This window comes from Leguminivora glycinivorella, chromosome 22, assembly GCF_023078275.1.
Source record: "Leguminivora glycinivorella isolate SPB_JAAS2020 chromosome 22, LegGlyc_1.1, whole genome shotgun sequence".
NCBI classification, from domain to species: domain Eukaryota; kingdom Metazoa; phylum Arthropoda; class Insecta; order Lepidoptera; family Tortricidae; genus Leguminivora; species Leguminivora glycinivorella.
The window spans coordinates 3164150-3179162 of NC_062992.1; the positions used below are offsets into that span (position 1 = coordinate 3164150).

Consider the following 15013-nt stretch of genomic DNA (forward strand, 5'->3'; position numbering starts at 1 on the left):
CATCTGGACATACAAAAGCAAATTTGTTGAGATGAACCGTGTTAGACCTCTGCTATCGGTCGCAAGTGAAACCGTAGATGTCCTCTTAAGTGCGTCTTCACATTATCCGATCCGATATCGGATGTAGGATTGATATCCGGTATATTTGATCCGCCATCATTGATTTTTGCCTTTGATATCCTTCCTACATTCGATACAGGATCGGATAATGTGTAACGCAAGTTCTGGAAGCATTTGCTTTGTTTTTAAATTGGGAACCTATAAATTTTGGAATATGTAGTGACAAAATTAGGGAAGCGCGGGTAGCGTAGCGGTAAGTACGTGCGAATTTCGTTCCGGAGGTCGCGGGTTCGCACCCCGTCTCACACCAATGAGTTTTTCGCAATTTATGTGCGAAATGTCATTTGATATTTGCCAGTCACTTTTCGGTGAAGGAAAACATCGTGAGGAAACCGGACTAATTCCAATAAGGTCTAGTTTACCCTTCGATTTGGAAGGTCAGATGGCAGTCGCTTTCGTAAAAACCAGTGCCTACGCCAAATCAAAAATTGGATTAGTTGTCAAAGCGAACCCCAGGGTCCCATGAGCCGTGGAAAATCCCGGGATAACGCAAGGAGGATGATGAGAGACCACAGAACTTAATTTAGATAGAAGAAACAAATTCATATATTTGTATAGGGGCCGAGCGTGTCAAATTTTGTACTGAAGTTGATTCTTGCCTGTAATTTTAAATATGTCTCAGGCTCTTGATTGTTCATAATTTTTGTGTTGTTGCAATTGAATATCACGTAACGAGGCATTTTTTATGTTTTGGTTGACTTCAACTTACAAAAATTGACGCCCGAAAGCTGCAAGCTGCGAGTAAAGACGGACAACTCAGTGGATTTCACTGAGTTCATTTGACACGCTAAGTAGATACGTTTGCTTGATCTATGGTATATATGACATCTGTGTGAGAGACAAACATTCGTGCATGAAGACTGAGGAGGCTATAGCTCCGGTGGAATATAACTGACTAAATGGCTACAAGATCATTGCTTTTATAGTATTAAAGATTATTTAAATTTCAAATTGTAATATATAAATTTTTTAACTATTTGATTTTATTTATAATTTGTAATGTGCAATTCATGTGTAAATTAAGATTTTATTTTATTTATAATTACTATGAAATTATACACGTTAAACTTCCGTGAGACATATTCAAATAATTAATTGAAATGCGGTTGTACTCACGTTATTATATCGCTATTGCTGCGACATGTTTCGGGCCAATTCGGAGGCGTTCAGTTTGCGGAGTCTAGCCGTCGCATGAACTCCTATACGCCTGAAGAGGGGCCTCCGAATTGGCCCGAAACATGTCGCAGCAATAGCGATATAATAACGTGAGTACAACCGTATTTCAATTAATTACTATGAAATTGTTTTATATATTAGGATCTAGACTATTAAAATGATATGCATGTACCTGATGTACCGTTACGGAATGTAATATACAAACACTTTGCATGTTGGCTTTATGTCGACTGAATACTGATTCTGTATCTATTTTTTAAGACCTAAATTGTGACGTATTCTAGCAAATAAACATTTCTATTTCTATTTCTAAATATGATGTTGATGTCAGTTCCCAAGTGATGTCGGTATTGCAGGCTTCGACATGGGTGGTACTTCGACGGACGTGTCGAGATATGCTGGCGCGTTGGAACATGTTCACGAGGCCACGACCGCTGGAGTCACCATCCAGGCACCGCAGTTAGGTGAGTTATAGCAAGTAATTGAAGTTATACTTAGGTATTTATGTGCTGGCAACCTGTCACTGCAATGTCACAGTTTCGTTTTCTTTCAACCCCTTATTTGCCAAGAGTGGCACTGAAGCTTTAGTAGTTTCATGTGTTCTGCCTACCCCTTTATGGGATACAGGCGTGATTGTATGTATGTATGTATGTATTTATGTAACTTTTTACTACCCGCTTCCTTTCAGTTTTAACTCTTCGTCAATACGGAACTTGGATGTAGTTAAAATAAAATGTTTTATACCATGCACGAAATAAACCATCAGATAACTATGTATTAAGAAAAACATGAACAGAAGTTATTTTTAAATCCAATTTCTGTTTAATAAGTCAGGTAGAAATATATAAAGTGACTGAGTTGACCTGACCGTGACGTCACTCAATTCGATTTTATTTAAATTCCATATTAGTAAGTCGTTCTAATTTGTTTTGACAGTTCACAAAAAGAAGCTGATTTGACTAGGAGGCAAGAAGCCTATTTGTCACAGTTACATTTAAGCGAGCTAATTTCGAAAGTCCTCAGGAGATAACCTTTTATATTTGTTTTAGAGATTCTTAAGTGGTATCTTGACATTAAGCTGAGTGGAGACCCTTTCAGTGATGCTTAACAATGAATTAGTACTGTCTATGTAATTCCTAAATTTAAGCGTTTTCTGAATAAATTTCTTCTATTCTATTCTATTCTATTCTATTCTATTCTATTCTATTTGTTTACCAGACATAAACACAGTAGCCGCTGGCGGCGGGTCCATGTTAACTTTCCGCTCTGGTCTGTTCGCGGCCGGGCCCGAGTCCGCGTCAGCCCACCCGGGTCCCGCTTGCTACAGAAAGGGCGGCCCTCTTACTGTCACCGACGCTAATCTACTGCTTGGTAAGTCTTTCTACTTGTAACAGTAACTGCTGGCTTTTTGTTTTTTAAACTTTTCCTAAAGAGGAAAGCATATTCGTGTTAAAATTGACAACATTTCATATTTTTGAGTATTACTTTTTATTGTTTGGTTTGAAAGAACTCAATAATAAAAGGTACACGTATTTTTTTATTTTTCAAAAAAACTGCTATTTCAATGCGATAATCCCTTTTTATTACTACTTCGAGCAGAAAGAGCGTAAGTACAAACGTCAAGACTCAACTTAATGACGTCACATGTGTTGTTTCATACACCTAAGAAAACGACAAAATCATTCCTAAAGAAAAAGTTTTAACAGTCAGCTTAAACAGTCCGAGATGTCTGACTGTCAAGTGTCACTGTCAAGAAATATTGAATTACAACGAGCTATGGAATATAGAAGTATAAGGAAGGAAATCTGACAAAGTAGAACAGTCGAAAAATGACGTGTCAAACCCTTATGTACCTGCAATTGCCGCGCCACCTATCTATGGTTTTATATGTGCACTTCTGATGGCTACCTAATGATTCTCCGACGATTTTTTAGCCGATTATTGATTCGCCGACAACGATTCGCCGAATGTCATTTAGCCGAATAATCAAACTATCGCTGTCACTTTTGGTCGAATAACGTTACGCAGAATCTTGGTTCGCATACAGTTCAGTTCGCTTCTGTGCAAATTATCCGAACAACAATTGGACATTTTTCATTTAGCAAAGTAATATTTTCGTTTAGGCCACGTTTAGACGAATAACGTTTCACATTTTATACATGGTTAAAATATTTTCGAATAAAGTGACAATTTTGCTGACTGTAAGGTAACGAACCCAATCATGGACAGTTTAAGAAAATATTTCGCCTGTTTTTGGTATTTCACTGATAAATGTAAAAATTCTACCGCTGAGCGTGTTAAATCTTTAATGTCCTATCCTTCTTTTACATTTCAAGCGTATTGCAGAATAGATACTCCTATTGGCTTCTTCATAGTTACAAAATTAAAACTAGGTGTTTTTTCTCCAATTATGGACGGCAGTTCTCCAGTAATGGATCCCCCATTATGGACAGTGAAATAAGTTTAAAATTTTACTTTTAATGCCAACTGATACTCAAAGAGTCAATTTCATATACCATAAATAAAATTAGTTTGGATTATTTTAACATAAGATTGTTTCTTGTAAATTTTGGTTTTGTAATTTGTTCCTTGTCCATCATAGGAGGTACGCAGTTTTCGGGTTCCAGTAATGGACACTCGCAAAATAACGCTAAATCTTTATATCTTTGGAGCAACAAACTATTATGTTTTATACCTTATCTCATGCTTAATGCAGTAAGTAAAACTCATTCAAGTTTACACCGAGTATTATTTTTTTATTATTTTATACATGAACTCAACTTTCTTAGCAACGTTACTAAGAATTCGTCTTGATTTTTTTTTCAGTAAACTGGTGATTTTTATCTTGCCGCCAAATCCTTCACAAATACCCGAATTGATTGAAACTTGAAAATTAAACAGCTCTATAACTCTAGTTTATGGTACATTGCCGTCAGTTTTTAGAAACTAATTTTAGATACTTATTTTTAAGGATTTGTGTTTTTTTGTCCATAATGGCATCACCGTCCATTATAGGGTATTTTAGGTTAGAAACATAAATTCTTATAGAGTTACATTAAACTAAACTTCTCAACACACTATTGCAAGAAAAATAAGTAATAACCGTTATACGTACCTTCATAACTATTATTCATTACTATATTAACTTTAAGGCTTATTTCCAATTGTGTTACAAGGGAGCAAAATTACATATTTACAGAAGGGCGTAAATTGAATGCTGAGCTTAGTGAGGTGTTTAAAGCTAATACTATCTACGCCCAAGGTGGAAATAATTTTGCTACAATGTTACACATCAACACCTATGAGGAAAGCCTAAAATATGAATAATCGTTGTTGTAAAAAAATTACGCACTTAGTAGACACTTTTTTTCAAATAATGTATCCTAATGTGAAACCCCTTTGGTTGCGGTAATAATTTACATATGCTGGCAACTAGAAAAGAAACGTGATAATTTCCGAATGGGAAATGTAAACATTTTAAAAGTAAAAATTTGGTGAGTTGAAAACAACAATACATAATTTACTTAAATTGATCCTTAGAATCAGAACATGATGATTAATATAAATAAGTAGTTGAAATAAACGTGAGTTACTCTTAAACTTAAACGTTCTAACAACTAGATTTTTGAATCCGCAGAACAGTTTGTAAGTACGCAAGTTCCAGCCAACTCACCAAAAATAAAAACAAATGATCACTCGACCTATTGTGTTTCGACCAATTTTTTGTCGGCCAATTTTTACAATTACTAAATGATTATTCGACGAAAAGTAAATCGGCGTATCAAATTTCTGCTTATCGACACCGTTTACGAACGAATATTATGCGAAATGAGAATCTCCCAATCGTTATTCGGCCAAAAAAGGCGTCGGCGAATCGTTGTCGGCGTACCGAAAATCGGCGTATTTTATTTCGGAATATCAATCGGGCACCACTTCTGATACTTATAAAGCTTTCGCTCCTTACCTCTAATCTCCATACTACGAGCGGTGATGAGCGTCACAGTTAAACTCAAGTGACATCTCAGCCGGAAGATTTTTTTTGTTTATAGTGGCAGCTCCAAACAACTACATAAATGTAACGTCACTTTCCCTTTAAACTATTTTTAAGAATATTTTACTAAAAATATGGCAAAATATATTTTTGTGATCTACAGGCGTATATCTCGACATGGTTTTCGATTCAGGGACTATGAAAATTTTGAAACGTTGTCAATTCCTATCGCGTTGCAAGAAATATGTATCCATAATCTTATTGATAAGAAATGCTTAACACAGTAGAAAGCAGTGTACAAGTTTCTAATGGGTCGGTAACGCGCATGTGACACCCCTTGAGTTGCCGGCGTCCATAGGTTACGGTGACCGCTTTACATCAGGCGGACCGTATGCTTGTTTGCCACCGACGTAGTATTAAAAAAACCGGCCAAGAGCGTGTCGGGCCACGCTCAGTGTAGGGTTCCGTAGTTTTCAGTATTTTTCTCAAAAACTACTGAACCTATCAAGTTCAAAACAATTTTCCTAGAAAGTTTTCATAAAGATCTACTATTGTGATTTTTTTCATATTTTTTGAACATAGGGTTCAAAAGTTAGAGGGGGGGGACGCACTTTTTTTCCTTTAGAAGCGATTATTTCCGAAAATATTGATATTATCAAAAAATGATCTTAGTAAACCCTTCTTCATTTTTAAATACCTATCCAACAATATATCACACGTTGGGGTTGGAATGAAAAAAAATATCCGCCCCCACTTTACATGTAGGGGGGTACCCTAATAAAACATTTTTTTCCATTTTTTATTTTTGCACTTTGTTGGCGTGATTGATATACATATTGGTACCAAATTTCAGCTTTCTAGTGCTTACAGTTACTGAGATTATCCGCGGACGGACGGACGGACGGACGGACGGACGGACGGACGGACAGACAGACATGGCGAAACTATAAGGGTTCCTAGTTGACTACGGAACCCTAAAAATCATACCTTGTAGTTAGGATCTTACCATGACTTTTCTTCTAGTTAGGATCTTACCATGCCTTTTCTTTGTAACTGACTGAATAATCTGCTTCACAGGCCGCCTTCTACCTGAATATTTCCCTAAAATCTTTGGTCCGAAGGAGAATGAGCCTTTAGACAAGGAAGCAACGATCAAAGCTTTCAAAAAGATGACAGACGAAATCAACGGTTTCCTGAAAGCTGATGGCGGAAAACAGGTAAAACGTTTACTATGAAAATTTTTCGTTTTAACCCCCGAGGCAAAAACGATGGGGTGTTATAAGTTCTTCGGTTCGGAGTGCTGTGTGTGTCTGTCTATGGCATCGTAGCTCCCGAACGGATGAACCGGTTTAGACTTAGTTTTTTTTGTTTGAAAGCTGAAATTATTCGGGAGTGAAATCGGTCTACTATATCGGGGTTTTTTTTTAAATTAAAATTTTGTCGATAGTTCTTTTTCAATTTTTTTGTTAGTTTATTACTGGAATGATATTGGCATTTTATTTATTAAAGATTATATTTTCAGATGAGCATGGAAGAAGTGGCTATGGGATTCCTAAATGTCGCAAATGAAGCAATGTGCAGACCTATAAAGTAAGTCAAAGTAAATTTTCCGAGATGTGAGGTTCGCTGTCACTCATGTAAGCACAGTACGCGTTCACCTACACAAGCTTAGACTGTGTCACAGAATACATAATAGTACATAAAATATCAATTCTGTGACAGCGGTCGAATCAGTATTTAGACTATTTAGGTATGCAACGAACAACTCTCGCGCGTGCGTCACCGCTCGCCCGTGAGGCCCTACTGATTTGCCCCTCGCGAGGGGTACTTACAGTTTGATGCCTACACGCGCGAGTGGGACAGGCCTGACTGTGTGCTAGGAACGCGCCTCTCTATAAAAATCATGTAGTACAAAAAGGCGGAAGGCGGCTTTAAAGCATTCTCTACCAGTGAACCTCGAGGCTAAGCAGAGAGACTGTGAGCGGTGCTACAATTACAGCATACTAAATATAACTAAACATAGTACACATAATATATAACTTTAATATATTCATATATTTGATCGCCGGTGTCCGCTTTGAGCGTGCACTCAGAGCATACACTGATTGATTGTTTGTCACAGCGCGCTGACAACAGCCCGCGGTCACGACGCGTCGCGTCACGCGCTGGCGTGCTTCGGCGGCGCGGGCGGCCAGCACGCGTGCGCCGTGGCGCGCACACTCGGCGTCACTACCGTCCTGCTGCACAAGTACGCAGGTTAGTACCGTGGCTCACTATACTGCAGGAGTAGGTCAGTGACTACACGTTTTACTTTGATAGTAACTCTCTGTAATGCTTGATCCTTATTGCCTATATGTATAAAATTGTAATTTGATGTCGCTGGCTATACACTGGTCAAAAAGAGAAATAAAAAAACAAAGTGTGATGTAAAGCTGCATTTTTGGTATGTTATTTGGGGTCCTTGGGGGAATGTAGGACTATATTTTGCAAGCAAAAAAATGGTGTGCTAACTTCGTAATTTAAAAAAAAAGTAAAAAAATCAGACTTTCTTTGGTTTTTGTCGTTTTATTAAAAAACTATGCATTTTTGGTCAAAAGTTGCTGTGTAATGTTGAAAGCGCATTAAATTCCAAACAGTTTAAAATCTTTTTTATCAATGTCCGTCAAATATTTTTTGAGATATGAAGCGTCAAAAAAAGAGCATTTTTCCCCTTTCTATGAAAATATTCGTTTTGCTAATATTTTGAGACAGATATCAGCAAAACAACTCAGGCTATTACATAAATTGTAAAATAAAAATGTAGAAAATTTCACTAACTTTCATTTAAGACCAAAAGAGTGCCAGTTATTTAAAAAAATAGGATTAGTCTAGTATAACTGGATCAGAAATAATCGGTGGATGGTAATGGCCAAATGGGATAGTTTACATATATTTACAGGAGCCGTAGCGGAGAACGAATTATTATTATTTGGGGGCTGTTCAAGTATTACTCAGACACATATTTGCGTATATCAAATCAACATTTATTTAGTAAGTTAAGTTTACGGTCAGAAAGACCTCAGACCTAGAAAACCCTCATTAATTGAATCAGATTGTTCTGGAATTGTTCTTGTACGGACTGGTTTTTAAAGCATATCACTGAGGGTCAATAACATCGATGCAATCTCACGAGCGTTGTCGTGGACGTGCCCGTATCATAGTATTCTCCGTTTAACGAAATATCAGTACATACTTAGTCGGTCCTAAAGTTCTGTCACAAATGCTTTAACTGCTGATAAAATTGTATATAAAGGTTTTTATTCAATAAAAAATACATGATATCAAAACCTGTTTTATACTTATTAAAATGTGATATAAACGATCGAAAATGTAGATCGTGATTTTTAAGAATCCTTGATTACTTTGAGTTTGTCGATAGACGTCAGCACGCGGAAAAATAGACTTCGCAAAAGGAAGAAAAAAACATTGTTACATTAGCCAAATAAAATAATTATTTTTTTAGTATGAGTTCTCTCAATTTGGGCATATTGAATTACTGGTATTTCATTTTCCTAGAAATCTTTAAGACTGCTAGTAACCTTTAGAACTTGGGTACTTTTCAGTAAAACGCTTAGATTTCACAATCATCAACGGGAATGTGCAACAAAACGTTGTACAGTCGCAATATTGTTCATTTAATTCACAAAAATCATATACAAACTTAAAGATAAAAGACCCAGCGTTTATAATAAGTATCATTAAAGCATATTAAGCCACCCAAAAATAAATAAAAAATAAAAACGTCCGGAAGAGGTCGCGTGTTTCTTGACTTGTTTTTTTTTACCAAATTTTCAGATGTTACAAGGAACCACGCGAAACTGTGACAGCAAAGTACTTTAAGTAATATTGCAATTTATTCAGTATGAAATGAGCTTTCAATTCAAACCATGCATATGCATAGTAAGAAATATCTGTCAATAAAGTTTTTATCACTTAAAACCTTTGTGACAGAACTTTAGAACTGACTAACATACTACATGTGTTGTATTGCACGCGCAGGGGCCCATTTCTCAAAACTGAAAGTTACCAGTTACAAGCGGAAGTCTCTTTCCAACTTGTCATATTAGACATTGACAACCGCTTGTAAATTGTAACTTGTATCTTTGAGAAATGGGCCCCTGGTCTCTCACCGCCGCGCAGGTGTAGTCGGACCATAACTCGACAGTATACACGCTTGTACAAAAACTGAGGAACAGCTGTTTTTTTACGCTGTCACTACATTTGGCGAATCTTCTAGCCAACATGTTTGCCCTTACTGCGGTGGCTCGCCTCTGCCTTTCTATGTCCTCCTGGTCTTTTAAACTGGACAACAAGATGTGGCCAAGATATTTGACTTCGTGTACTCTCCGCAATTGAAGTCCATCAAGCAAAAGAGGTGGTACATGTGTGGGCATATGTGCTGCCTCCATGAGCATAAATTCAGACTTGTCCGGATTTTATCTCATGTTATGCTGGCTGGCGTATCTCTCGCATTCTGCAAGTAACTTACGCATAGCTCCCACAGATGGTGCTAGTAGGACCATATCGTCTGCATATGCGATGTGATTTATCATTTGCCCATTGATGGAGCAGCCAACCTCGGTACTGGTCAAAGCCTGCGACAGCCCATCCATGTACACGCTGAAGAGAGCCGGAGAAATACTGCCTCCTTGTCTCACGCCACAGTTTAGCCCGCTGGCTGTGGACAGAGTTGAATTCCATCTTACTATGTTCTTCTGCTGGGAATACCACTTCTCCAGTACCTTAATAATTGGCGTAGGCGCTTTCCGTTCCCGTAGTTTATTCCACAGCAATTGGTGGTCAAATACAACTCAAGTGGACTTTCTATCACTACAGGAGTCGTGCCATCAAGATGCAGAACCAGGACCCTCAAAAAAGAAAATGTAACTAATTCTGTTTTATTTTTCTAATTTACTAAACTTCAAAATTTTACTGTATTTTATTTCTTCATTAGTAATAGTCAAATCGATGCAAAGTTAGCTTAGACAATTTTTTCAGATAAACGGATATCAAAGAAAGTAAGATCGAATAGATAGCACTTTCAACCTAAAACTTTTAGCGTAAACTATTTTACCTTAACCAATCTACCAGACTCTTGGCTTCTCTATTTATAGATTTTTTTGTTTACCAAAGTAACTATTCGTCTTACTGACCTTTATTTGCACTAAAACTAAAGCAAAATAAATTTTATACAATGTTATATTGCAATATATATCATATCATGAAGTATTTTGCAGATATTTGTCTAAAAATATTGGCAAAACGCTACATTTTATAAATGCGTCAAAAATTAACCTTTTTGACGCTTCATATCTCGAAAACTATTTGACGGACATTGATAAAAAAGATGTCAAACTGTTTGAAATTTAATGCGCTTTCAACATTACAAAGCAATTTTTGACCAAAAACGCATAGTTTTTTAATAAAAAAATAAAAACCAAAAAAGTCCGATTTTTTTACTTTTTTTTTTAAATTACGAAGTTAGCACACTTTTTTTTTGCTTGCAAAATATAGTCTTACATTCCCCCAAGGACTCCAAATAACATACCAAAAATACAGCTTTACATCACACTTTGTTTTTTTAGCCGATTTTCATGTAAGATTTGACCGGTGTACTAGTTGAATTGACATTGAAAAGATGATTTAAAGAAACTGATAAATTTAATTTGTTGTTTTACAGTTAGTTTTTTCGTATTAGTGTGGTGAAAACTTTTGTCTTTCACTCTGTTACGTATAAAACAAATAACTATCGTGCATTGCAGGAATCCTGTCAGCCTACGGCATGGCGTTAGCCCACGTCGTTCACGAGGCCCAACAGCCGAGCGGTTGTGTGTACGCGCCCAACAACTTCCAGGATATAGACCGACAGCTGGACGTGCTAGCTGCTGTCTGCAGAGACAAGCTGAGGAAACAGGTATCAAATAACTATCGTGCATTGCAGGAATCCTGTCAGCCTACGGCATGGCGTTAGCCCACGTGGTCCACGAGGCGCAACAGCCGAGCGGTTGTGTGTACGCGCCCGACAACTTCCAGGATATAGACCGACAGCTCGACGTGCTAGCTGCTGTCTGCAGAGACAAGCTGCGGAAACAGGTATCAAATAACTATCGTGCATTGCAGGAATCTTGTCAGCCTACGGCATGGCGTTAGCCCACGTGGTCCACGAGGCGCAACAGCCGAGCGGTTGTGTGTACGCGCCCAACAACTTCCAGGATATAGACCGACAGCTGGACGTGCTAGCTGCTGTCTGCAGGGACAAGCTGAGGAAACAGGTATGACTGCTCAAAAACCTTAGGTCCAACCACAAGCGCGGATCCAGCTAGAACCTAGGTCACAGTATAAGAAAGAGTACTATCGTACAGTATGGCCACTCCCGCTCCCCGCTAAAAGCGCCGCCCACCCCCTCGGTTACCTCACAGTTACCGCCTGTCAAAAACGCGAACCGTCGGCCTGTCATATTTCACTCATACAAGCATGGTACGACTTAAGTTCACCTACACGAGCTTAGAATGTGTGCTAGGAACGCGCCTCTTTCATATATTTGATCGCCAGTGTCCGAGATGTGGTACAGGTGGCATATCGCTCTTACTAAAAAAAAAACCCTTTCCGCTTTGGTAACCTTATCGTCACGTCCACTATTTACTTACACATTTTTGACAAGCTAGCAAGCTACATGTGTAAAGATATACATATGTGAGTATGTAACATAAAATGAATGCGACACTTTTCGGCAGGGCTTCTCGGACGCACGGATCCAAACGGAGCCATACCTGCATCTGCGCTATGTCGGAACAGATTGCGCGCTCATGGTGTCCCCTGTACCAGCCACGGGCAAGCCTGCCACGCAACACGGGGACTTCTATACTGCGTTCGTCACGAGGTACTTCTGTTATACCTATCTTTAGCATACTTCTGTTAGTTTGAGATGGAAAATATAATCATATGCCAGAATTGTCCATCGTTTAACACATTCAGTGCCAAAAACTTGACCATCGGGTATTTCATTTATTTAATATTAGCTTTGCTCGCCTTAAAAAGAGACAAAAAGTAGCCTATATCACTATCCATCTCTTCAACTATCTCCACTTAAAAAATCACGTCAATTCGTGGCTCCGTTTTGCCGTGAAAGACGGACAAACAAACAGACACACACACTATCCCATTTATAATATTAGTATGGATTTATTGCACAATGTCACAATTCGGATTTCTTTCAACCCCTTTTTGCCAAAAGTGGCACTGAAACTTAGTAGTTCATGTGCTCTGTCTACCCCTTTATGGGATACAGGCGTGATTATATGTATGTGTTTATTGCACAAATGAACAAAAATGTATAAATGGCGGACTTAATGCCTAATGCCATTCTCTATCTGACAACCATCGGATTTTATGATTTCTTTCTCAGGCCAGACGATCCAAAATTATAAAACAATATGACATGACAATCATTTTGTGGCCTTGAGACTGACAGAGTGTCGGTTGAGCAAGAATGTGTTAAAACCCTCTCTTCACATGGCGACCGCGCCACCTGCGTGATGTTCTGTAAAAGAATATAGCTTGGATGTTATTTATATGGATTGATTTATTTATTTATTTATTTGAAAACATATTTCAATGACAATACATATAAATCCAATGCGTCATGAAACTTAAATAAAAAAAAAAAACAGTAAATAAGAACATGAAAAAAAACAAGCAAACAATAAAAGTTTACAACTAAACAATTGATTTGGGCGATGACGTAACAGCGTGGCTCCGTTGCGTCGTTTGCCCGGGTTGGCCGGTTTGATAGGATGTCAAAATCTAGAAAAGTTTATCCTACCAGTGCATCCTAGTAGTTAATGTTTCAAGAAATTATGTATTATATGACTTTTATGAATTTTATGATACAGGTACCAGAATGAGTTTGGGTTCACGCTTGCTGTCAGAGATGTCATAGTGGATGACATTCGAGTTAGAGGCGTTGGTTTGAGCGAGGTGAGATATTTTAAATATTAAGTATAAGACAATGTGTTTTGTATGTGTGTCGTGTCGTGTGTGCTTTTATTATGACGTGTAAAATTGTGCTTTTATTAATATCAATATATAATATATGTAATAATTGAATTGTAGGCGTAACTTTTGTTAACACATTTTGGATTACCAGATTTTGTGTTTTTTTTAATACCACGTCGGTGGCAAACAAGCATATGGTCCGCCTGATGGAAAGCAGTCACCATAACATATGGACGCCTGCAACCCAAGAGGTGTCACATGCGCGTTGCCGACCCATTAGAAACTTGTACACTCCTTTTTGCTGTGTACTTATTTCTAAGTGTATTATCGTTTTTCTTCCATAGGTAGCAGAAGAAACAGCGCCACCTAGTGGAAAGGGGACTAAACCGGTATCTGAGAAGGTTAGTCAAACCGAAACGATTTTTTAACTAGCTATCATGATCATCGAGATTAGAAGAAAAATATTAGGTTATAGAAATCTTGGTAAATTATAGTCTTAGTAAAAAAAAAAGATTATAGGAGCTCAGGACATTCGGTCTGATTTTTTTGAACACTTTGCCTGTTTATACTTAGACACACACATAGACAGTTTAAACACAGACAGGCCCTTGTTAGACAAGGACAAGTTGTTAGTAGAAAACTATACATTTTAACAACTAAGGGCCAGTTACATCAACTAGATTTGACAGACACTTCATCGTCACTCAGCACACGTCTATAGAACTTCCCATACAATAAAATTTAACGAACGCTTTAACGGAGATGGTTTGATGCAAACCGGCCCTTAGGCCCAAAAAGTTCACATAGTATATTTTAAAATCGCCTATAACTTCTGAAAAAAAAAATAGATTTGTTTCCGTATATTCCTTCTACTGACTGTACCCCTTTTTCAGTCAGTGAAGGTTTACTTCGAAGGCGGATACCAAGACACGGCCGTATACCTTTTGGACAAATTACATCCAGAGCAAGTTGTTCCCGGGCCAGCCATCATCATGGACAGCCTGTCTACTGCCCTTGTGGAGCCTGGTAAAAACAATGTGGCATTTACTATGTTTACGTTTGAAATATTTAATCTAGTATATTTACTCATTACATTGTTCTCAATCGTATTGCTTTTTTACTTGTGGTTGGTATGATTGCTGTATATTGTTGGTTTGTTACTATATATCTGTCTTGCTGTATATTATATTTAAGTATGTTTATGTAAGTCGTTTGTTTATTCAATTTGTGTGTTGGAAATTAGAATAAGTATGATTTTTCATTTCGAAGCACCTACTCTTTCTGATTATGTTTTTTAACCCAAAGGTTGTCTGGTAGAATTTATAATCATTTGTTTTGTCTCCGCTGTATCTTTTTTCTGTATCTCTTGCTGAGGTGTGCCAATAAAGAGTATTCTATCTATCTATCTATCTATCTATTCCAACGTACTTTTTTTACCAAATGTGTCATTTTTAATCAAAAGGTACCACATTGTCGATTGTCGATAAAATCGGTTTCATATTGAAGCCCCATACTTTATTGATAACCGAACCGGTTAGATCGTGCGACTTTCAAATCCGGAGGTCGCGGGTTCGAATCTCGGCTCGTACCAATGAGTTTTTCGGAACTTAAGATGTGCGAAATGTCATTTGATATTTGCCAGTCGCTTTTTGGTGAAGGAAAACATCGTGAGGAAACCGGACTAATTTCAAT

The 15013-nt window shown here is 37.7% G+C and overlaps 1 protein-coding gene across 1 annotated transcript in view; it reads left to right on the forward strand.

Annotated features, from left to right (window-relative positions):
* The window catches only part of LOC125237815 (5-oxoprolinase), a 42756-nt gene that overhangs the window by 12246 nt on the left and 15497 nt on the right, over positions 1–15013 (forward strand). The window contains 10 exon segments of the mRNA XM_048145008.1: positions 1653–1760; positions 2515–2667; positions 6365–6504; positions 6810–6877; positions 7410–7543; positions 11089–11240; positions 12061–12206; positions 13219–13303; positions 13666–13722; positions 14215–14347. Of these exon segments, the coding sequence (XP_048000965.1) occupies positions 1653–1760; positions 2515–2667; positions 6365–6504; positions 6810–6877; positions 7410–7543; positions 11089–11240; positions 12061–12206; positions 13219–13303; positions 13666–13722; positions 14215–14347 (1176 nt within the window).